The 25,261-nt window shown below is 37.9% G+C and overlaps 2 protein-coding genes across 4 annotated transcripts in view; one reads left to right on the top strand and one right to left on the bottom strand.

Moving 5' to 3' along the window:
- The window catches only part of AMN1 (antagonist of mitotic exit network 1 homolog), a 37,119-nt gene extending 24,759 nt beyond the window's left edge, over positions 1-12,360 (top strand). For both annotated transcript variants that reach the window (XM_045554061.1, XM_045554062.1), the window contains exons 6-7: positions 617-728; positions 12,067-12,360. In XM_045554061.1, the coding sequence (XP_045410017.1) occupies positions 617-728; positions 12,067-12,140 (186 nt within the window). In that variant the 3' untranslated portion in view covers positions 12,141-12,360. The remainder of the gene's footprint in view (positions 1-616; positions 729-12,066) is intronic.
- A 6,264-nt stretch (positions 12,361-18,624) lies between these two features.
- Positions 18,625-24,357, bottom strand: ETFBKMT (electron transfer flavoprotein subunit beta lysine methyltransferase). Of its 2 annotated transcripts, none has more exons than XM_045554063.1 (4): positions 24,243-24,357; positions 21,917-22,339; positions 20,138-20,268; positions 18,625-19,344 (listed from the first exon to the last, which is right to left on the bottom strand). In XM_045554063.1, exons 2-4 carry the CDS (start codon positions 22,222-22,224, stop codon positions 19,001-19,003), a joined length of 783 nt encoding a protein of 260 aa, XP_045410019.1. In that variant the 5' UTR covers positions 22,225-22,339; positions 24,243-24,357; the 3' UTR covers positions 18,625-19,000. The 2 variants fall into 2 exon arrangements, with proteins under 2 accessions (XP_045410019.1, XP_045410020.1); XM_045554064.1 differs by lacking the exon at positions 24,243-24,357 and adding an exon at positions 23,016-23,230.
- Between the last annotated feature and the right edge of the window lie 904 nt (positions 24,358-25,261).

Genomic DNA, 25,261 nt, shown 5'->3' on the forward strand with positions numbered 1-25,261 from the left:
ATTATTATGAATACTGCTACAGACATTTTCATGCAAGTCTCTATGTAGACATACATTTTTATTTTTCTTTGGTAAATACCTAGGAGTAAAATTGTTAGGGCATATAGTAAGTACATATTTAGCTTTATAACATACTACCATAATGTTTTTCAAAGGGTCTGAACTAACATGTTTGAGATTTATGACTATTAGTACAAGTAGATATTTTTCATTTTAAATGTTTTATCTTATTCTATTAATAAACCATTTATTTACCCATTCTCTACTTCTATACTATTACATGTAATATTGCAATGGGCATATTTATGAATTTTTTCATTGTGTACATGTTTCCCTATAGTATACATCTATAATTGGAATTGCTGGGTTCTATGGTATACTTATATTCAGCTTTAATACATATTGCCACATTACTTTATAAAATGGTTGGGCATTTAGCATTTAAAGCCGCTTTACCTTCCAAATTTCTTCAGACTTACATTGGTTCTTTCTATGTAGTTTTTTTCTCACAAGTAGATGTTTGGTTCTTTTTGTGTCAGAGTGTTTTCCAAACTTTTTCATACCATTATTATAGACCTCCTTTTGTTTTGATTTAATTTTCTTTATTTTTAAATAGGAGATCCATATGGGACATTGTGTAAATCTAACTGATGGAGCTGTAGAAGCTGTCCTAACTTACTGTCCTCAGATACGTATATTACTCTTCCATGGATGCCCGCTAATAACAGGTTAGTCCGATAGACTGCTTGGGTTCAAATCCTGGCTTCATCTTTTACTAACTGTGTTGTGTAAATTACTTAACCCATTCCATTATTCATTTTCCTCATGTGTAAAATGGGCATGATGATGGTACCTACTTCATAGGCTTGGTCATGATGATTATCTCACAATTCTTTATATGGTGCCTCACACATAATAATAGCTCAATAAATATTACTTATGATGGTGGTGGTGGTGGTGGTAAGTGCTCAATGTTATCTATGATGAGGATGATGATGGCAGCCATGGTTGTGATCATGATATTGAACATGATGCTTCATGTAGACAATAAAAATTTTCAGGTTTGTGATATTACATTTATCAAATATGCTAAATGACCTGTTAACTGTTATCAAAGTATAGACACTGAGATCAGAATAATTTGGACTCTTAGGCTAATGTGGTTCTTCACTAAAGGAGAACAAAGTAGACGTAGCCCATTTGGCCTGTTTGAGAGCCATGATACTATATATCACCCTACTCCAGAAACCATGGCACCTCGCCGTTTCCCATTACCCCTGTAATGTGTCCTATACCACAGTATAAACTGGATCTCACTTGTAAGTCAGTAGGTATGCCCAGTCTTTCCCACTCGTTTCTCTAATTATAGTCTAAACAATTATTCTCTAGTTCAAGTTACTATCCTGGAAGTCCCTTTGACAACTTCTTTATCCTTTGTTATGTTTGGATTCCCAGTCTTAACCAAGGTAGTAACCTTGGGTTGTATTTGGGTACCAGTGACATCTGTAGTGAAGATTAGATCTTATTTTAGGCAAAGAAATTTCTCAAGAAACTAGAGCCAAAAGAATGACATAAGAAGCTGTTAACAGTGGTTACCTCTAAGGAAAGTTGTGAAGGGACAAGAGTAGGAAGAAGACTTCACCATATACCCTTTTGTACCTTTTGAATTTTGTATCATGTGCATCATTTTAACCTATTAAAAATGAATAATAATGCAGTCCACATCTACCCATAGGAAACTCATGCTTTAGACCAGCCAACCGCAGCCTGGGGTTTGGGGACGCAGCTTTAGACAATGAGTTTGCTGGTATTTTCCAACCTCAGTCCTCTCTTTGGCTGCCTGGACTCTCACTACAGGCTTTTGCCCTTTAGTTTTCTTAGATGTGGATCTGATATTAGCATACTGTGTCCCCCAAGTTCCAAGAACATATCAGACTCTCCAACTGATCTCCTTAGAGCCCCATTTACTAGGCTTGAGGGGAAGAGAAAGCACCCCCAGCCTTCTTTCTAAAACTCAAATCACAGCTGTCTTTAAAGAAATCCTCTTTTCAATTTCCAACTCTCCATCCCCTTCCACTTTAACACTTTCATATTTTTGAATGGATGAAACCATGGATTCAAAAATCCATTTTAAGCCAAGCATTTACAAGTCATGAATAGCTTTATCTGGTATGTCATTTTGGAATGAGAGTACCTGGTACCTCTAATCCTGGAACCTTAGCTAAAATAGTTCTATTTTAATGTTCTGTTATATTTGTCTCAGGGTAGCTTGGCTACACAACATGTTGTAAAATCAAACTTTGCTAATTTTACTTCAATTGTCTTTCTGGTGGCCATTTGAAAATAATTAAATTGGCATTTCCCCTCTACTTTTAATAGATGTCAAGTCATAAAAAAAAAATACAATCAACCAAGAAAACTTACTCTTAGGTAAACTGTTTAAAACAATTATCAAACACTTTATAAGTAATGAAATCTTTAGAAGGAAATACCAAAAATGTGTACATTTACAATCAATATTAAAAGTTTAAATGTGCGTGGATTCATATACAGATGGTCCCCGACTTAAGCAATGATTCAGTTTATAATTTTTCACCTTTACAATGGTATGGTTGAAAGTGTTACACATTCAGTGGAAACCATACTTCACGTACCCATGCAACCATTGTTTTTCACTTTCAGTATAGTATTCAGTAAATTATATGAGATAGTCAACATTTTATCATAAAATAGGCTTGGGCTAGTTGCGGTGGCTCACTCCTATAATCCTGGCACTTTGAGAGGCCAAGGAGGGAGGATCATTTGAGGCCATGAGCTCAGGACCAGCCTGACCAACATAGCAAGACCCTAATCTCCACAAATAGGAAAAAAAATTAGCTGACCATGGTGACACATAACTGTAGTCCCAGCTACTTGGGATACTGAGGCAGGAGGATCACTTGAGCCCAGGAATTTGAGGGTTGCAGTGAGCTATGATGACACTACTGCACTCTAGCCTGGGCAACAGAGCAAGACCCTATCCCAGAAAATAATAATAACAATTAAAAAATAGGCTTGGCCGGGCACAGTGGCTCACACCTGTAATCCTAGTACTCTGGGAGGCCAAGACGGGTGGATCATTTGAGCTCAGGAGTTTGAGACCAGCCTGAGCAAAAGCGAGACCCTGTCTCTACTAAAAATAGAAAGAAATTATATGGACAACTAAAAATATACACAGAAAAATTAGCCGGGCATGGTGGTGCATGCCTGTAGTCCTAGCTACTCGGGAGGCTGAGGCAGGAGGATCGCTTGAGCCCAGGAGTTTGAGGTTGCTGTGAGCTAGGCTGATGCCATGGCACTCTAGCCCAGGCAACAGAGCAAGATTCTGTCTCAAAAAAAAGAGAGAGAAAGAAAAAAATATTTCAATTAAAACAAATTTTAACAGGCATTCATTTTTTAAAAAATGATAAACCTATAAATTTATTACATGGAAAAGACAGAAATGTTTCCATACAGATCATCACTTTTCAGATCACTGGGAATACTTTGATATTACCCCAAAACTCAGCAAGTGATAATTTCTTAAAGGTTAGTTGCAGTGTGGAAGTTGAAAACATATGAATGAACTTTTCATACATTTGCATTATAATCTATTAGTCTGTCTTGAATTTTGAATTGCTCTTTTACCCATGCATAATTTTGTAACATCATGCATTGGCAGTTTGGAAAATATTAGTTCTCTCAGTTATATAGATCTTCCAAATGTTGACACATTTCATTATACAAAAAAAAAATTATTTGTTAATATCACCGCTGATCTCATTAGAAAGGTACTGGATAGCTTTAAACATCACAGTGGCAGCTACAAGGTTTTCAAAATTCACTTGAAAGCTAGAATTTTATCACTGTCAACAAATTCTGTCATTTGTTTTCTTTGAAGTGACAGGCTCATTTCACTTTTTTCAAGAAATAGTCTGCCAAGTACCCAAGTGAGAATAGCCTTATGCTGTCAGTCATCCTTTCAAGTACAAGTGGCGGTCCATGAAAAAAGTGACTAGTTCAGTTCACAATAGGATACAGAGACCACACTTTGAGAACCACTGCTTTATGGAAAGAAAAATCCTCAATCAACTTCAGCATTTGAAGTAAAAACAGCATACATACCCTTTTCAAATCACTTCTTATATTTTCATATGACTGCTGGAAGTGGTGGAAGTAGACACTGAAATAGCAGGAGTTCAAAATATTTGGGATAAAATAACAATATTTTTTACCTGGAAGATCACTTAGTTCAGCACTTACCAACAGTGTGTTACTGTTATGCAAATGACCCAAAAGTGGCCTTTTGGGGCCCTATGTTGTTTACTTCCTCACAGCAGACCAGGACCATTAGTGAAAAGCCTGCCAGCACCAAACACATCCAGTTGTGGGTTTTTTTTGTTTTTTGTTTTTTGTTTTGAGACAGAGTCTCACTTTGTTGCCTAGGCTAGAGTGAGTGCCCTGGCATCAGCCTAGCTCACAGCAACCTCAAACTCCTGGGCTTAAGTGATCCTCCTGCCTCAGCCTCCCGAGTAGCTGGGACTACAGGCATGCACCACCATGCCTGGCTAATTTTTTCTATATATATTTTAGTTGGCCAGCTAATTTCTTTCTATTTTTAGTAGAGACGGGATTTTGCTTTTGCTCAAGCTGGTCTTGAACTCCTGACCTTGAGCGATCAACCCATCTCGGCCTCCCAGAGTGCTAGGATGACAGGCATGAGCCCCCGCGCCCGGCCTCAGTTGTTTTAAATATAGCCTAAGCAAGCATATTTTTAGCCATCTAGAGCCTGTCTGCTTTGCATACCCTGCAACCTACACCCAACATTTATTTACCCATAGATAAAATAAAATGCAGGACTATAAAAGACCCCAAACTATGGCTTGCCCTTTGGAACTCTCTAAGCCAAAGACTCCCCATCTTGCTGTGGAACATCATGATGCATAAACCCTCTGTTCAGTCCTCCAGTAATTCCTTTATCCCCTTCTCTGAGTAGTGGCTCCCCTACCCTGTTGCCCTTGGAAAAAAATCACATGCTGTGAGGGACTTCCTCTGCATGCAAACCTGTCAAAGTACTGCCCGAATAAAACTTGTTGTGTCCTACTGCCACCTTGTGGTCATACCTTTTCCCTTGTTCTGCCCTGAAATCCTTCAACTTCACTACATGTCTTGGCATTCTAGAAGACGTGCATACGTATAGCATAAAACAAAAAGTCTTTATATGTCCAAAGTTTGCTAAGTGCAACATACCTACAATGAATGTTAATTTATTAAAGGCTCCAAGAAATACCATAGCTAAGAACTGTTTAACTTTGTTTATCCAAGCGTTTTCCAATTTTTAGCACAGAACATTTTTTTGACCTAGCCAACTCATTCATCATATTTTATCGTGTTATTTTCCTGATCCCTGATTTCACAGAATAGGAAAGTGAGATACTGAAATGTCATTGGCCCAGTGTGACACCTTATTTAATAATAGTGCCAAGACAAAAACTTAAGTCTCAAGATACAGTGAAATGAGGACTGATCCTGTCCCCTGCCATCTCTGCAAGACTTTAAATAAATCACTTAACTTTTATGTATCTCAGCTTCCCCTTGTGTATAATGGTCAATCTCATAACTTTGAGAGAGCTGATAATAATGCAAGAGTTCATACACAATAACTTTTATTTATTAACAAAGATTCTTAAAAGAGAAAAAAAACTGCAAGTTTATTAACTACCCAGATCATCCCTACTCTTCCCCCTTTCCCATAAAATACCCCTAAATCTGCTACTATTAATATGACATATTTTTGCTACTGTCATTGAGTGGAAATAAAGTGAGATAATATATTCACCTTATATTAAATTTTTAATTTCTTCTTTCTCCAAAAGAGATGATAAATGCTTTTTTTTTGATTTAGTAAATGGAAGTCCTTTCTTCTTTCATGACACCTTATATAACATGTTTCCTCTTGCTTATATATTTATGTGATTGCTCATATATGAGTATTTAAGATAGTACAATTCATATTTTATAGACACTATTTACTATGCTTGCATATGCATGTGCAATTATATTTTATCTGCAAAGCAACCTGACGCCCAAATAAGCAGTGTCCACTGTAATCTCCCACCAGATTCCCTGACTTAACCTACCCTCTCTACTGTATTTCTAAATATTTATAAAATTTCTTAACCTTCATCAGACTTTAAGCAGAGGTCCACATTATGAACTAAATCTTGAAACTGTTAGAAGCACTCTGACTTGATTTCTGCAAAAGAAATAAAAACTAAGCTGCTATTTGAAATATTGTAAATCACACTGTTTTTACAGATGTTATGAAAGCATGAAAATTTTTAAACTTATTAAATTATTTTTAATTCAATTATGTCTGCAGTGGTTATCAGTAAGTTCAACTTACATACCTTTGTTAATCTACAACAGACATGCATTTCAGTTTCTCATAATTATCTAAACATGTTTCACAGTTTTCAAAGACATGGAGGCAATAAAGCAATCAGACAGCAAGAGAGTCCTTATGTTTTACATTGAAAGGCAAGAAAATCCAACAGGAAATCTGCCACTTTTAATTGAGTTGACTTGAATTTTAGTAATATCTGAGGATTTGTTTCAGCCTAATTATAGACAAATTCTTTACTTAGATTTTTTATAATACATATGTCAAGATTTACCACAAAGAGCACCAAAGAAAACTATTTTAAGACCAGAATAATTTGCTTCAGAGTTTCCCTTCAATTAAAGCTGATTCTTTGCTTAAAAGACAACTCATTTTTTTAATTTCATATTTTTTCTTTTTCTTAATCCTATATTATTGTTTCCTCATTATTATTCAATCACTCATTACTAATCCAGCATGACAGACTTCATTATGCCAGGCTACTGTAAATGAAGCATTCGAACTTTGGTCATTATTTGTAAAAATGTGCCCAGCCTTACTTTTCTCACTGTATTCTACAACAATGTCTAAATTACATTTTCCTTGAACATTTCAAAAAATTACTTCGTTAAGTGTTTATATTCCCCATAGTTTCTTCTTATTCTTGGTGCTTTAAATGCTCCTGCAATGGGCCGGGCGCGGTGGCTCACGCCTGTAATCCTAGCTCTGGGAGGCCGAGGCGGGTGGATTGCTCAAGGTCAGGAGTTCGAGACCAGCCTGAGCAAGAGTGAGACCCCATCTCTACTAAAGATAGAAAGAAATTATCTGGCCAACTAAAAAATATATATACAAAAAAATTAGCCGGGCATGGTGGCTCATGCCTGTAGTCCCAGCTACTCGGGAGGCTGAGGCAGTAGGATCGCTTAAGCCCAGGAGTCTGAGGTTGCTGTGAGCCAGGCTGATGCCACGGCACTCACTCTAGCCCGGGCAACAGAGCGAGACTCTGTCTCAAAAAAAAAAATAAATAAAAAATAAATGCTCCTGCAATGAATCTTTCAAAAAGAAGGTCTCTATCTAATTGTCATAAATTTTTAGAGAGTTGGTGAACGGTTCCTTAGAGGTTTGGGGTAGAAAGGTGGAATACCTTCCCTCACCCATCATAAGGGTCAAGGCTGACAGTCTTATAACAAAACACAGGTGAACAAGAGAAAAGCATAAGAGATTTATTGAATCAAAGTTTTATGGGAAACTTCAGAAATGAAGAATCAAAGACCAAAGGAAAACTGTTGGTCTTTATGCTTAGGTTCCATGAAGTATGGACAGCTGTCTACACAGAAATGGGATTGGACAAGAAGGGAATGATCTAATAGTAACAGATTGAGTGGAGAAGACCAGCAAGGCCTGTCTGTCCAGATTCTTCCTGGCCTTTCTGTGTGGCATTCCTTTCTCCAGGGTATAGGGGAGGACTTCTTTGGAATGAGAGTCTTACCGACTTCTTATCAGACAAGGGTAAGGGCAGAGCATTTCTTTATGACCAACTCCTAAGCAGAAAGGTAGGGGAAGGTTAGAGTAACATTTCTAAGTTTTGCAGCTTGCTTTGCGGTAAAGGGGTTCCAGTTTCTATGACCTACTTCTGTTAAGAGGAATCCTGGTTTCTATGACTCACTTTAGGGGAAAATGAGGGGCAAGAGACAGGAGGACAGGAGGTGGGCACTTTGGTTCTGAGGCTGATTCTAGACTTCCCAATGTCCTTTAGTTCAAAGTACTCAGCATAACAAAGTACCATACTTTGGGGTATCATTTTCTGAGCCCCAACAAGATCATCTATACAGCTCCCTCCTTTTAAAGATAAGGGAACGGAGAGATACAGCCAATTTAAATGGCTTGTCCCAGATCTTAGAAATAGTTGATAGAACTGAAAGTAGAGGTCAGGCGTGGTGGCTCATGCCTGTAATCCTAGCACTCTGGGAGGGTAAGGCAGGAAGACCCCTTGAGGTCAGGAGTTCAAGACCAGAATGAGCAAGAGGGAGACCCCCATCTCTACAAAAAAATAGAAAAATTAACCAGGCGTGGTAGGATGCACCTGTAGTCCCAGCTACTTGGGAGGTTGAGACAGGAGGATTGCTTGAACTCAGGAGTTTGAGATTGCAGTGAGCTATGATGATGCCATGGCACTCTAGCTGGGGCAACAGAGCAAAACTCTATCTCAAAAAAAAAACAAAACCCTAGAAGTATAACGTAAGTCATCTGATCCACAATCTATAATTCTTTCCTGAGCCTTTAGTGTAAAGTGGCTTAACTGTTACTAGGAAAGGGAAGGCAATAGGAAGATGACATCAACCATCAGTAGTGTGATTGATATAAGTAGCTTTAGCTCTTTTTCAGTCTGGAGAGTCTGTGTTTCTATAAAGTGTTCTGCCAAGGGATCATGAAATACTTAGAGATGCCACAGTTTCTCCCTATGGCATAATAAACTCACAGGCATTGAAAATTCCTACTATTTAAACCCACAGTCCTAATAACTGTTTCATGGGAAGAAACTGCCTAAGGAGGCTATAATGTAATACTGCCATCTAGCATCAAAAATTTTAAATTACATAAAAATGTTAAATGCTTTCTATTGGAGGGAAAAGCATCTTCCTATTGTGTGCACTAGTAAATTCCTACAGAAGAGTAACAAATGTGGACAGAAAAAAAAATTATATATAATGTTTGATAACATGTTCACAACTAGGAAAAATGTCAAAATAATCCTAGAAACACCAGCTAAAATGAAATCATAAAGTATAACTCTCCAATTTTGTTCTTTTTCAAAATTGCATTAGCTATTTGGGTCCCTTCAATTTTCATATAAATATTAGAGTCATCTTACCAATTCCTGCAAATAATAAAAAGCCAGCTGGAATTTTGATAGGGATTGTATTGAATCTATAGATAATTTGGGGAGTATTGCTATCTTAACAATATTGTCTTCTGATCTGTGAACATAGATATCTTTCCATTTATTTAGATCTTATTTCTTTCAACAATGTTTTGCAGTTTTCAGAGTATAAGTTTTTCACTTTTGTTAAATTTATTCCTAAGTATTCTATTCTTTTTGATGGTAACATAAATGGAATTATTTTCTTAATTTCATTTTTGGATTATTCATTGCAGATATATAGAAATACATTTGATTTTTGTATATTGCTTTTGTAGCTTTCACCCTTGCTAAACTCATTTATTAGTTCTAACTTTTTTAGGGAATTCCTTGGGATATTCTATATATGGTATTGCATTATCTACAAATAGTTTTATATCTTCCTTCCAACCTGAATGCCTTTTATTCCTTTTTCTTGTTCAACTTCTATGGCTGGAACCTTGGGTACAATGTTGAATAGAAATGGCAAGAGTGGATATCCCGGTCTTGTCTTGATTTTAGGGGGAAGACATTTAATCTTTTGTCATTAAGTATGATATTAGCTATGGGTTTTTCATATATGCCCTTTTTCAGGTTGAGGAAGTTCCCTTCTATTCCCAGTTTGTTGAATGTTTTTATCACTAACGTTGGGTTTTGTCAAATGGCATTTCTGTGTCTATTGAGACGATCATGTGGTTTTTGTCCTTTATCTTATGACATGGTACATGAGGTAGATAGAATAATGCTCCCACTCAAAGATGTCCACGTTCTAATGCCCAGAATGTATGTTATGTTACATGAGGTTGCAGATGGAATTAAAATTGCTAATCAGTTGATCGTAAAATAGGGAGATTATCCAGATAGGCCCAATGTAATCATAAGGGTCCTTAAAAGTGGAAGAGGATGAGAGAAGAACCATAGAGATGAGAGCATGAGGACTCTGCCCAATGTTGCACACTTTGAATAAGCAGGAATGCAAAGAATATGGTGGTCTCTAGAAGCTGGAAAAGTCAAGGAAAGTAGATACTCCTTAGAGCCTCAAAAAAAGAATGCAGACCTGTTTACAACTGATTTTAACCCAGTGAGACCCATTTTGGAATTCTGACCTTCAAAATTGTATGATAATAAATTTGTTGTTTTTAGCTATGAAGTTTGTGGTAATTTGTTACAGCAGTAATAGGAAATGAAGACAGTATTATCACACTGATTTTTAGATGGGTGTTAAACGAACTTTGCATTCCTAAGACAAATCCCAGTGGATTATGGAATGTAATCCTTTTCATGGTTGCTGGATTTGGTGTGCTGGTGTTTTGTTGAGGAGTTTTGAATCTGTATTCATATGAGATCTTGGTCTATAGTTTTCATTTTATGTGATGTGTTTGTCTAGCTTTGGTGTCAGGGTAATACTGGCCTCACAGAATGAGCTGAGAAGTGTTCCCTCTTCTTTCATAGCTATTCCAGCTTTGTATGCTTGCTGTGTACATGTCTTTGTCCACCCTTTTACTTTCAACCTATTTGAAACCTGTATTTAATCTAGATTTCCTGTATAATAGCTGATGATATTTTTATGATCATGAATAAAACTGCATTTATCTTCTAGCTGCTTTTTTTAAAAAGTTGATGTTAACCTTGGTTTTCCAGATGATAATAACTTGTCACTTCAATACACTCTGGTTCTCTTGCTGACCATAAACCTTGGTATTTTGCTTTTTTTTTTTTTTTTTGCTCAAAATAAAATCTAGTAACCATATCTGTTAGATCCACTTTTTTTTTCTACTGGACTGTAAACCCTATAAGTCTAGGAACCATTAAATTAGAGAATTTTCAAGATTAGAGATATGATGTACATATGACATAGGTTATATCTATGGAAACAAGTTTGTTAAACTTATAATTTTTAAGGTAATAAAATTTTATCAGTATTTTTGCTTTAATTCAGATTTTTTAAAAGACATTCTAAAACTGACTTTGCAAAGGAGATAGAAACCATATCAAAATCACCATTATACATTGTGAAAAGATGGAAACCATCTAAATATCCAATAAAAGGTTACAGTAAGCCTCTATCTCAAAAAAAAAGGTTATAGTCATGCCACTGCACTCTAGCCTGGTTGACAGAGCAAGACCCTGTCTCAAAAACAAATGTCCAGTAATATAAACTGGTTAAATTACAATGTATTCATATAATAGTTATTAAAAGTCATGGTTTATAATAACATTGAACAGAAATGGAAAAATGCTCAGCTATAGGTCAACTTGCCACATTTTATTATGGTAAATGTTTCCTCTTCTAACGCTTTGGGCATGTTGTAGCTTCCGAAAGTGGTTTCACATACCTGCTGGCTTTCCTTAATCCTGCTCACTCCTTTGTAATACTCCCTTTATTAAGCCCTGTTCGGTCACCCCACTATAGTGTATCATCTATTTCCTGCTAAGACCCTGAAAAAGGTTATACACAGGTTAATGATGAAACTACGCTGGTACTCTCTGGTTGGTGAAATTGAGATGAAATTACAGAGAAAATAACAAATGCCTATTTTTTAAAAAGTATTACTATGATAGGTGCACTATACCTAATAGTGATGGCTATCATTAATTATTAGTGAGTTACTCATTTGTATACTGTGCTTTATATATCATCTCATTTAATCCTTTAAATAAATCTATGAGATATAATATTTATCATCTCTCCCAGTTTATACATGAGGAAACACTAAATATTTTTGATTATTGTGAATTAATATATTGTCATTGTTTTCTTTTATAGATCATTCACGAGAAGTCTTGGAGCAATTAGTAGGCCCAAACAAACTTAAGCAAGTGACATGGACTGTTTATTGATGGTATTGAAGCTTATCAAAGCTATGAAAGTTTATCAAAACTACTTTCCCAGGAAATGGTCTGTAGAGATTTATGTTCCATTTAATTTAACACTATTTTATTATTTTATTGTCTTATTTAAGGTATAACTGTCAGAGAATCAGCTAAATCTCAGTATATACATGGTTTGTGCTTTGACGTTAACAAGACTCTCAACCATTTTAATGGTGTTATTATTCTATATCTGTTGGATGAGTCATTGTTTTTGAAATAGTAATCCTAGCATGAACTCCGATATGGGGGAGGGGCATTGGGGTTTGTTTCTTTTTTTTTTTTTTTTTTTTGAGACAGAGTCTCACTGTGTTACCCGAGCTAGAGTGCCGTGGCATCAGCCTAGCTCACAGCAACCTCAAACTCCTGGGCTTAAGCGATCCTACTTCCTCAGCCTCCCGAGTAGCTGGGATTACAAGCATGCACCACCATGCCCAGCTAATTTTTTCTATATATATTTTTAGTTGTCCAGATAATTTATTTCTATTTTTAGTAGAGACAGGGTCTCACTCTTGCTCAGGCTGGTCTCGAACTCCTGACCTTGAGCGATCCTCCCGCCTCGGCCTCCCAGAGTGCTAGAATTACAGGCATGAGCCACCGCGCCCGGCCTGTTTCTTAAATAACAAAGTTTTAAATGATCTGTTTTCCCTCAAGATTTTCTTCTCCTACGTAGGTATTTGAGCTGTTGCAAGAGAAATTTGCCAGTATGGATAAAGTTTAGGAAAATCCTAAGTAAAAATATTTCTAAAGGCAAAATTACCTTCCTAATTATTTTTTGGTTCTTACCTCCCTGAAGTATTTAAATGTCCATTTGCCAAAGCACAGCTGAACATCAGGCCTGTTAATTCTTCTCAGAATTTATATATTTCTTTGTTTCATTGAAATAAAGTGATTTATTAGCCATTCAGCATATTAGTATTACTGAGGCCCTTGCCTAGACACTTAATTCACTGATTTTTATGGCTACTCTTCCCAAATACATTTTATCCATCTGTAAGCTTTTCTTCCTCAGCAAAATTGCATTCAGAAATGTATAAAAATGAGTAAATACAGAATATCATTACAGAGACTGTATTCTTGAAGCTCTATTGAGTTCACATTTTCACATTTTGAAATAAACAGCAAGGGTCTTAGTTTTCAGATGAAAACTCTTTGGTAATCACAAAATTATCTGACACATACCATGCTGAAACTAACCCCTAATTTAGCATACTCCCTGTGCCATGAGCCTGTCTCACTGGGACTGTCTTAAAGATTTCTTATTTTACCTCTGATGTAGTAAAAAACAGGGAAAAGAATGGTATGGTAAGTTTCTTGTACATGTTTAGTGGGAGGGGACATATTCAACTCCATTTCTTGTCCTTACTATTTATAAATGTGGTATGTTAATAGTGTGAATATATATATTGCCACTACAAAGGTGGTATACATGCATATATGTGTAAAATAGGTAAGGCCTGTTCTATCTACGAAACTTTTCTAAAGACAAATTCAATAAAATTTAATATTGAATGTCTAACCAAGTCAATAGCATTTTCATCTTTTCACAGAAACTAGTTTCAAAATCTAAGATGTGAGCTTCTTAGGGTGTGTCTATAAAAGATTTATCTTCCTAAAGAACTTTATGGTTTGATCTTATTTTGTATTGCTAGTTATATTAGCTATTTCTCACCACCCTGTTTAAAGTATCAGTACCCCATCCCAGACACAGTACTATCAGCCTTACCTCTTTATTTTTCTCCTTATTATCCGTCACTATCTGATACCTGCTTTATTTTGTTTATCTGTCTCTCCACCCTAGAATATAAATTTCATGAGGACAAAATATTTATCTCTTTTTTTTTTCATTGCTGTATTCCCAGTGCTCAGAATAGTGCCTGGTACATAAGCACTCAAATATTCACTGAATGAATGAACAGGAAAGAAGTAAAAGAGGAAAGAAATAAAAGTAATGCCCAGAGTTCCAGTGTCCAGTCTAATTTATATCTTCCAATGTAAAGAGATTGGAAGTCATCGCTCCCATCCTCAGAAGAAAAAAAGCTGAATGAACTGAAAAATCAACTTCATAGATCTATCAGAGAATTGAGGTCAAAGGGAAAACCAATGCCTCACAAATTGGGAAGACAGATGAAAACAAAGAATCACAGCAGAAGCCTGCTGCTGGAGCCAGTACCAGCAGGAACACTTAAACTATAATTCATGAGTTGCTGGAGGCTCTGTGTGGATGAACTTGGGGGTTCAAAACTACAGGAGTCTATAAATGTTATCCAACCATGTGGTAGCCCTGGAGTCACTCTGAACCTATTCTAATTCTGGGGGCTGCCTGATTCACAAGTCACTGTTTGCTCAAACTCCCTTCAATTAAAAAAAAAAAAACTCTAGGGGGCCCATTCCTAGGGGAGATGACACCACATTTTCATGAGTTTTGCCTGCAGAAGATCTACCAGGTTTTCAGGGTGAAGATCAGAGAAAAAACCCTCTCTTACTTCCAGCAGGGGGAGAGGGAAAGTAACCATTTTGAAATATGACCAAGCATCCTGTTCTCCTTAACAAAAGCTGAGTTTCAAGAGAAACTATTTTACCAGAGCCTAACTGACCTGGGGGAAAGAGTAACCAACTCCAGCCCATCTAGATTTCTTATCTCACCAAAGGGGGCAAAATAAAAGTTGAGAAGCACTTGTGAAGGTCACAGCCCAGGGGCATAGACTGACTCAAAGGCTGAGACCTAATCACAGGTCTGTGGAATACATCCCCTTCTCCCATAACTCACCACCACATCAGTTGAGCTACTGTGTAATAACAAGGATTACAGCTGAACGAACTGCAAACCTCAGACTCTATTTAAGAAGGAATTACTAGGGAAACCAAAAAATAACAGGAGAACAAAAACACGGACACTAGAGGAAATGTTAACCTCTGACACCCATGCTACAGCAAACAGTAACTCTACCCAGATTAAAAAAAAAACCCAAAAACTCACACCACCTCAGTTTACCTGTTTCTTTTACCTAACACATCACGTCCAGCTATCAACAAAAAATTACAAGGCATGCTAAAAGACAAAAAACAGTCTGAAGAAACCAAACAGACATCAGAACCAGACTCAGATATGGCAGAGATTTTAGAATTATCAGATCAGAAATTTAAAATAACTATGATTAACAAGCTAAGGGCTATAATGAAAAAAATGGACAACATGCAAGAACAGATAGATCACGTAAGCAGAGATAGAAACTCTAAGAAAAAATCAAAAGAAAGTGCTAAAAATCAAAAACACTAGAATAGAAATAAAGAATTCCTTTGATGCGTTCATCAGTAGACTGGACATGACTAAGGGAAGAAGCAGTGAGCTTGAAGATAAGTCAAGAGAAACTACTGGAACTCAAATGCAAAGAGAAAAAAGAATGGCGGAAAAAAAAACCTGAACAAAATAGCCAAGAACTGTGGGCCAATTACAAAAGATAAAACATACATAATGGGAATACCAGAAAGAAAAGAGAGAAGGAACATAAGAAATATTTGACTGAGATAATAATGGCTGAGAATTTCCCTAAATTGACAGATGTCAAACTGCACATCCAGGAAGCTCAAAGAATATTAAGCAGAATAAATGCTCAAAAAACTACACCAACAGGTGTGGTGGCTCACGCCTATGATCCCAGCACTTTGGGAGGCCAAGGCAGGGGTATCACTTGAGGCCAGGAGAGTTCGAGACCAGCCTGGGCACCATAGCGAGACTCCGTCTCTACAAAAAGTATAAAAATTAGCCTGGTGTGGAGGCACATACCTGTGTCCCAGCTACTCAGGAGGCTGAAACAGGAGGATCCCTTGAGCCCAGGCAGTCAAGGTTGCAGTGAGCTATGATGACACCACTGCACTCTACCCTGGGCAACAGAGTGAAACTGCATCTCAAAGAAAAGAAAAAGAAAAAAGAAAAAAAGAAAAGAGGGGAAAAAAAGAAAAAGAAAAAAAAAAAAAAAAAGAACAGCCTGGACAACATAGTGAGACTCTGTTTCTACCAAAAATAAAAAATAAACCCTACATCTAGGCATATCATAGTCAAACTGTAGATAATCAAAGACAAACAGAAAATCTTGAAAGAAGCCAGAGAAATAAAACACCTGCAGAAGAACAAGGATAGGAATTAAATTGTACTTCTCGTCAGTAACCATGCCATCAAGAAGAGAGTGGAATAAAATATTTGACATGTTGAAAGAAAAAGAACACCCACCAATAATTCTGTATCCATTGAAAATAATCATCAAAAGTGGAGAAGAAATAGACTTTCTTAGACAAATAGAAATTGAAGGAAATTGTTGCCAGGAGTCCTGCCTTACAAGAAATGTTAAAAGAAGTCCTTCTGAGACAGGAACATGATGTAGGTCTGGAATATAGAACTACATAAGGAAAGGAAGAGCATTAAAAAAAGAGTAAATGGGCCAGACACAGTGGCTCAAGCCTATAATCCCAGCACTTTGGAAGGCTGAGGCGGGACAATTGCTTGAGCTCAGGAGTTGGAAGCCAGTCTGGGTAACACGGTGGGACCCCATCTATACAAAAAATTTAAAAATTAGCTAGGCATGGTGGCTTAGGCCTGTAGTCCCAGCTACTTGCGAGGCTGAGGCAGGAGGATCACTTGAACACAGGAGTTTGAGGCTACAGTGAGCTCTGATTGTACCACTGCACTCCAGCCTGGCACAGAACAAGACCACATCTCTAAAAAAGGAAAATTTAAAAATAAAATTAATTTAAAAAAGGTAAAAAAGGAAAGAGTAAATGAAATTAAAATATTTTATTTTTCTTATTCTTTGTTGATCTATAAGAAAAGTTTCTTCAAAATAGGCTATGCACGGTGGCTCACGCCTGTAATCCTAGCACTCTGGGAGGCCGAGGTCAGAGGATTGCTCGAGGTCAGGAGTTTGAGACCAGCCTGAGCAGAGCGAGACCCCCATCTCTACTAAAAATAGAAAGAAATTTGCTGGACAACTAAAAATATATAGAAAAAATTAACCGGGCATGGTGTTCCAGGCCTGTAGTCCCAGCTACTCAGGAGGCTGAGGCAGGAGGATCACTTGAGCCCAGGAGTTTGAGGTTGCTGTGGGCTAGGCTGACACCACAGCACTCTAGCTCAGGCAACAGAGCAAGACTCTGTCTCAAAAAAAAAAAAAAAGAGTTGATTCACTGACTTGTAATAAACTTAGACTTCCCAAGTTCAAGAATCACAAGTAAGGAAATTCCAAGACCCTCTGCAACTCCAGCTCCCCAAATCTCATCTAATTATCCTATTTTCCTGTCTAAGCAACAACTTGCCCTCAATTCTTTTTCTGCATTTCTACTGTATGACTATAACTCTGATCATATCTCCCTGGCATCCTAATCCCAGGACAGCATATAATATTAGAAAGCATAGAATGTAAGTGTCATAAACAATTCCAAAGCAGTCTATAAGAACATGAGGGTACGTTAGAAAGGCTGCATTTGATGTTTCACTTGTAATATTGTTCATATAATGAGAACAGTTACATGGCTGGATACTTTCCAGACAGCCCTTGTATAGTGGTGATATTTAGTTTTAAATTAGAGAATAGGAAATACAGTACATGTAATTAGTATAAAATTCTAAGACCCAAAAGTAAAAACTAGGTCTCCCTCCACCACCCAGTCCATAAGCCATTTGGTTCCCTCGCAGAAGGCAACAATTGTTACCAGTTTATTTATCTTTCCAGAGACATTCTATGTATACTGCAAGCAAGTATGTATTTTATTAATATATATATACATGTACAAGTAAATATATGCAATTTTATAAAAATAGTGGCATAATATACATATTCTTCTTCACATTATTTTTCACTTATGTAGCAGTGTTTTTATTGATAACATCCTGACAACCCAGGGGCATGTACTGGTGGCATAACCAATTTCTAGCTAACCTTAGTAAACCATAAAGAGGAATCACAAGGTGTCATAGCACAGAGTATGTGGGAAATTCTAAAATCTTTATTTTTCTCCATGATTGTTCATTGAGGCCCTACTATGTACTACATACTATATTAGGCACCTTATACTTTCATTTAGTACAATAACTCTTTGAGGTAAGGTTTATTGAGTTTTATTACTATTTTCTAGATGGGAAGATTAAAGCTTCAAGAGCTTAACTAGCCCAAAATCCTGGCTAGAATGTGACAGGGTTGCCTGACTCCAAAGCCCATGTACTCTGTTATCATACTACTTTGATCTTTACAAATAACTTTTTAAAAATACAGTATTCTTGTAAGCCAGGTACAGTGGCACAAACCTATAGTCCCAGCTACTCGGGAGGCTGAGGCAGGAGGATCACTTGAGCCCAGGAGTTTGAGGCTGCTGTGAGCCATGATCATACCTGTCAGTAGCCACTGTACTCCAGCCTGGGCATCAGAGCAAGACCACATCTCAAAAAAAAAAATCTTCTATATTTTGTTTGTTTAATTCAAAGGTACATCACAGTTGTCCTCAACTATAGAAACAGATTCAGCTAGAATATCTAATTCATCTCCACTACTTAAATTACATGTTACCACCACTGAAAATTGCCTTCTATCATAATATTCCCATAGCAGTAAAACTAGGGGAAAAATTGCAGATAGAGAATTGTATAATTAGCAGGCATAGAAATGCAGAACTAGTTACGTGACAAAGGCTGACACAAATTTAAACCTTCACATTTGGAAACAACATTTGCCATTTAACAGGAATTGGATTCTTTAAAGTGGAGAATATCTCCTATGAAGAAAACTTCTAGGGTTAAATCCAAACATAACTATATTCATATTTGGAAGCACTTTGACAACTCAAGGCTGAAAATCCCACACTGTGCTTGTCATCAGTCCATTGTTTTCCTGCCTGGTAGGCTCTGGAAGTGAATATTCTACCACTTTGTGCAGTTGATGCTGAATGCTGTGTCCACTGAACTGGGGCCTCCCAGGGTCACCAATCAGTACCCGAGTTCTGTAGGTCCAGAAGCAATTCTTCAGCCACTGATGAAGACTATCTGCAAGACTCTCATCATAAAACATATCTCCAAGAACAACAAGGTCCCACTTTTCTTGTTCCAAATCCAAAATATTTTTGGTTAAAATGGGCAAAGGATTCAGTCGGTTCAATTCACAATTTAGTGTAATAGCCATTCCTGCAACTTTAAAAAGGCATATAATGATTGACATATGGTAGGTTGTTATAATTCCCTATTGATTAAATAATTTAGTAAATCTCCTAACAATACGGTTTCTTTCCCCCTTTTTGTTGAAAGGTTTCTTTTTTTAGGCAAATAGTCTAAAGTTTATGGCAATATAAGCCATATACTGTAATTTCTGAATATATGACAAGATATCCTAAAAAGAAAACAAACCAAAATACCTAGAAACATTGGGATTTTAGGAACATTTGCTTATCTCAAACCAAGAGTTTTGGTTTTTTACTGTGGACAAGGAAACAAGCCTTGGGCTTGAGCATGACAGCAAATTAGAAATGAGACCCCTGTATAAAATAAAGATCTTCAAGGGCTATATCCTCATTGAAAGGGTAGACCAGAAGAAAATCAGATAAAATAAAAACTTGTCTCAACTGGAGTTCTATTGGAATAAAAATCTCCCCTAAAGACATAGGCCTAACCCCACTTGGGTTTGGGATCAAAGAGACACTATTTCAGGAAATTCCTAGCCCAGAAATTAACGTAAGTGCTTCCTGGTCGGTATACTTCCAGGATGTCTGGCAGATACAAATGCAAATCCTCTTGGGAAAAATGTACCATCAACTCAGGCCTCAGAGGATTCCCACAAATAATGTCCCATTGAACAAAAATTCATAATATCAGATTACAAAAAAAAAATCAGATGGCAATAAGCTATCACATTGAGATATGTTTACATACTTATCCCAGGAAGAAAAAAAAAGATGAGCTTTAAATATTTTTGAATACCAATACTTACTAGGGTCTATGTCATTGGCCAAGATCCTTGATGCTCCACTCATCTTAGCAGCAATAGCTGTAGCTCCACATCCACTCCCCAGATCTAACACAGATTTCTCTCTGACAACATCAGGATGATCCAGAAGATACCTACGTTAAAAAGAAAGGAGAAAACATGGCAAAAGGTCAGTAAAAGGTATCAAAAAAAAAAAAGGAGAGTGAGAAAAGAGATGTCTTCAGGTTGACTGGACAAAAGAAATAATGGAACCTAGCAGGAGAACTTGGTCCAACTTTGGCAAGTTTGGTCTGACTAGAGTGAGACAAAAAGTCCATCTTCAGAGCTGGGCAGAGGTGGCAGGAGAGAAGACTTAGTCATTTGGTCTTTCTCTTCAGCAGGCGTGAAGAGTAGTTCCGCATAACTGACCAATCATGCTCTTCAACTTAAAAAAGTTGTAAAGAAAAATAAAAAATCTCAGAACCCCCCCAACCAATTATGCGAAAGTTAAGTCTGGAGACTGAGTCATGCAACACTGTTGTCCTTTTCTCTGATAGATAGCTGTACTTTGCAACCTTGTCTCAGAGCACTATATATATTAGCCAGATCCTTACAAAAGGGACAAGGCCTCATGCATCTCCAGATGACTGCTCTCACACATAAGTAAATTCATGGCCAGCCCCTAAACCCTTCAAGATGTATATCCTCCCATAAACAAGGACATGTCAACTGCAACCTAAGTCTAACTTCTTGTCCATGAAACTAAAGTCTGTCAAGTTTCACAATGACAATGTTGATTACAAGCTTATCTTCCCAGGTGCAGAACAGAGACAGGATGAGATCAGTCATTCCCCCCCACACCCTGAGACATCTGCATAATTACTCTCATTTTCTGAATGTTTACCTTACCTTATGTATGGCACAGATTTACTGGGTGCTAATTAAAATCTCACAAGAATGTAACCATTTGTCTCACCACCTACCCGCCTTTTTCCTGCATGCCTTTTCTCTTTTAAATAAATGTATAAATACTGAGTGAGTCTCCTGAAACCTCTCGGGAGAGCACAGGCCACATGTTTCTGTGACTTGTGTTTTCCTGGGTACACCTTCAAGCTCTGACTCAATAAACCTCCACTGATTGAGAATCTTGCCTCAGTCTCTCATTTGAGTTGTCAAAATATGAAACACTTACTATGATCCAGAAACTACCAAGCACCAGAAATTAAGACTGACGAGATATTGCTATAATTAGGACTAAGCATGCTAGATCCAAAATTTACTCTTTTTTATTGTTCATCATAAAGTGATAAAACCTGTTTCCTGAATCATATTATGATGACCTTTCTGGCAAAGCACAGAGTCCAGTTCAACCAAGGAATTTGGACCAGGGCTAGGTAGTTCCCGAACAAGTGAAGATAAATGGAGAATGCAGGGGCCAAGGCCTGTGGCCCCTTGAAGGCTTATTGAAAAATCAACTTACAGAAAGCAGATTAATTGGAAAAAACACATACAAAATTATTTAATGTGTATACATGGGAGCCTTCAGAATGAAGACCCAAAGATACAGGATTTCACTTGGGGAGAGAGCTATATTTGGGGAAATAATTTGAAAAGTTTGGGTTAGAAGGGGAAACTATACAACAAAACAACCAAAAAAATATTGCTAACCTGTTCTAAATAAGAAAACAAAAATATTTTTGCTGTGGTTTTTTTGTAGGGGCAGGAGAATGAGGAGTTGGAGGGGGCTGAAAAGAGAAAGGATCTGTAGCAGCCGTAAGGGTTCCCATTTAAGGAGGGCAGTACCTAGACAGGGCTTGGCCTCCTGGCCAGTAGATTGCCCAGTAAGGATCACTGTGGGGCCACAGGTCAGCTCTTTCCCACCAGAACTTGCACTTGGGGGTCAAAAGCCGCAACTGGATTTCGGGGGTGAGGCTGCCACTGCTGGTGACTTCAGTGTTCTCCTCCAGGAAAGCTCTCATCTCAGGGTCCAAAAAGCTTCCAGCTCCTCCCCAGGAGCAGCGGGCCCAGGGAGACAAAGGAGGACGTCTCATAGCCTGCAGAAGGAGACCACAGCAGTTCCCGCGAGCTTTCCAACCTAGACTCAAAGCCATCAGGCCTCTTCCTAAACACAGGTTCTGTCAATGTTGCTGTTGATAAGGGCTGCTCCTCATGGGGAAAGAACAAGGTCTGTCTTTCAACTTGATCTCAACTTGAATTTCTGGATCTCTAAAAAACAAACAAACAAACAAATACTAAAAATTCCAAGGCTGACCAACATTTCCAGATCTTATTACATAATAAGAAAATATTACAGTGTAAGTTCTGTATCTGATGATTCACAAGTACAAGTTCATTTCAGATGGAAGCTTTGGTGCAACAACTTGGGGAAATCCAATCTTTTAAAATGATGCATTTTCTCAAGAGAATCGTTTTAATAATTTAGAACAAATATATAAGCATTTGATTTTGAGAGAATCCTCAAGAAAATGCCTGTTACATCAAATAAGATATATAGTCATCCCTTGGTATCCACAGGGGATTGGTTCCAGGACCACCCCCACCATACTAAAATCCAACGATGCTCAAGTCCCTTATATAAAATGGCATAGTATTTGCATATAAACTATACTCATCCTCCCATAAACTGTACTCTTTTTATTTCAAAGTATTATGGGGTACAAATAATTTTAGTTAATACTTTAAATCATCTCTAGATTACTTATAATAATTTTGAGGGTGGGGGGAGATAAAAAAAGAAAACAGATTACTTACAATACTTAATACAATGTAAGTGCTATATAAATAGTTGTTATCCTGTATTTTTGTATTACTTTTATTGTATTGTTATTTTATATTGTTATTATTACATTGTTTATGTTGTTATATAGAAAGGTGATCATACCTTTAAAGTTCTTTCATGCATTTAACAAATCATTTACTTTTAAGCAGGCATGCTTGGCAACTGTGAAGAAAATAAACAAGTTCTCTGTCTTCAGGAAGCTTACAGTCTAGTGGTGGGAAAGAGCAGTTAAGGCATACACTTTTAGCCAAGAGTTGTGGGGGCTAGCAAACTATAATTGTCTACAGGCAGAGATATACAAGTTATACTAACTACACTATTTCATTCAAGATTGTCATGTCATAAAACAATCAAGTGAATTTCAGATTTTTTTCTTTAAAAAAATTTTTATGGATTTAATTGTAATAAAATAACATCAACTCCCAAATCTTTTTCAGTAAATACCTCTGATGATTCAATTTTACCAAGCCTGGACTGAAAAGATTTGTCCCAATAGAAAAACACCACTTTGACAAGTGGGAATGAGGAACAGCAATTTAAACACAAATTATACACCCAGGTGTTTGGGACCTCTGATCTGTTCTTCACAAATGTTTTAAATAGTCTTACATCCACCCAAGTATTGAGAGAAGGGGTCTAAAATTCAACTGCCTACAAGGGTCCAGACACCAGAATTGAGTGAGGCAGGCTGGCTGAAAGATGACAGAGGGACTGTGGCAAACTGGAGACTGTTTCTAAACAGTCCAAAGGGGCTAGGCAGGAACGTGTTGCCAGATCTTCCACTTTCTTAAAATAATCCAGAAATCCGGATATTTACACATTAGCTCCTGCTTTTGAACACCGGCGACTCATTCAAATAGCAAATCGCAGGGCAGGCCAACACGCAGGTCGGGTCCACTAGACTGTGAACTCCGGTAGACAGTCAGTGGGGTAGTTACCACACGTTTATGCCCTGGGGATCCAGGGGTCTCTAAGAGCCTGACGTCCCATTAGACTAATTCTGTCACGCAGCTTTGGGCCATCCCTTGAATCATACAAGCCTAAGGTTTAAAATTAAAACAGAGCAAATATGAGATTATTTTGGATTTGGACACCATGCCATTTAGACCGACGCTTCCCTCTCCCTCCCCAGCTCCAATGAGGCATCAGTTACGACGTGTGTGATTAAGTGGTGGACACTTGGTTGGTATCAATATTAGCAGATAAGGAAAGATGATGGGATAAAAAGGGTTAAGTTCCAAAAGGTGTTTCTGACCCCTTTATTTTCCTGCAAAGGACGACACCAGCGGATCCTTTAAGGGGCAGGCACAGGCCTGCACATCTCCTCACCTGGCTTTGCTAACACAGCGCTTGCAGGTAGAGCGCAGGGCACGTCTGTCACTCGCCCTGGCGAGTCTTTCCGCGCATTCTTTACGGCGGCCCGAGGGGGTCTCGCTTCCGTAGACGCAAGCTGGCGCGAGAGGCGGGGCTGGGGGCGGGGCCGCGGGGCTGGGCGGGGCTTCGGGAGGCGGGGCGAGCGGCTGACCCGCGCGGCCCCGCCCCGCCCGGCCTCTCCCGCGGTGGCGCTTTCCTGTGCCCTACACTTTCTTAAAGGGGCAGAAGTGTGAAATCCAAGGGCGTCCTCACCTCACCTGGAAAGTAAGGGAATGTTAAATGTGTGCAATGTTTGTCGAATTCTGATTTCTAAAAAGTTAATTCTGAAAGTATGTACGCGAACATCCACTATGTTCAGTCACACTTCTAGGCACTGGGCATAGAGTGGTGAGCCAAGTAGACACGGTGTAAGCTCTTTATGGTGCTTACATTCAGCTGCAATTCAGTCGTCATGAATGTCCTCCCTTTTGCAATAGTTTTCATGAATGCAGTACCTAAATCTATTGGCAGCCTACATCGGTCAAGTCTGGATCCGTGTATCTACCTTTCAACTGCACTCAGGTATCTCACTGGCCCCTCAACACTCCAAAATTAACTCACCATCTCACCTGACAACAATTAAAACCTGCTCTGGTGAGCCAGAGAGAGAAAAAATTGTCCAAAACTAAAAAGAAATGGGCAAACAAATGAAGGAGCTCAGGAAATTTCGCCCCAAAATATGACTCCTTGGTATAAAGAGTATTTTGAATTACAGGCCCTTCCACATCCAAAAAGCACTGGAGGGGGCGTTCCCTCTATCTGCATAAGCCTGGACTGACTGATCAAAAGACTAAAGGGGACAACTGACTTCTCTTCCTCTCCCAGTAACCTCTCCCTGTATTGCAGGAAAGAGGATCAAGAATGCAACCAGACCTGGCTGAAATCATTTAAGTATAATACCTGTGCTTCAGGTTAATTTAATTTGCACAGAGACT

Source organism: Lemur catta, chromosome 6 (assembly GCF_020740605.2).
Source record: "Lemur catta isolate mLemCat1 chromosome 6, mLemCat1.pri, whole genome shotgun sequence".
In the NCBI taxonomy this organism is placed as follows: domain Eukaryota; kingdom Metazoa; phylum Chordata; class Mammalia; order Primates; family Lemuridae; genus Lemur; species Lemur catta.

Excerpts from the sequence above, each read along its gene's own strand:
- ETFBKMT (XM_045554063.1), bottom strand. The coding sequence starts at position 22,224 with ATGGCTTTGAGTCTAGGTTGGAAAGCTCGCGGGAACTGCTGTGGTCTC. Across the intron at positions 20,269-21,916 it reads GGAGGCCAAGCCCTGTCTAG|GTATCTTCTGGATCATCCTG; the intron begins GTACTGCCCTCC and ends TTTTTAACGTAG. Across the intron at positions 19,345-20,137 it reads GGCCAATGACATAGACCCTA|TTGCAGGAATGGCTATTACA; the intron begins GTAAGTATTGGT and ends GCCTTTTTAAAG.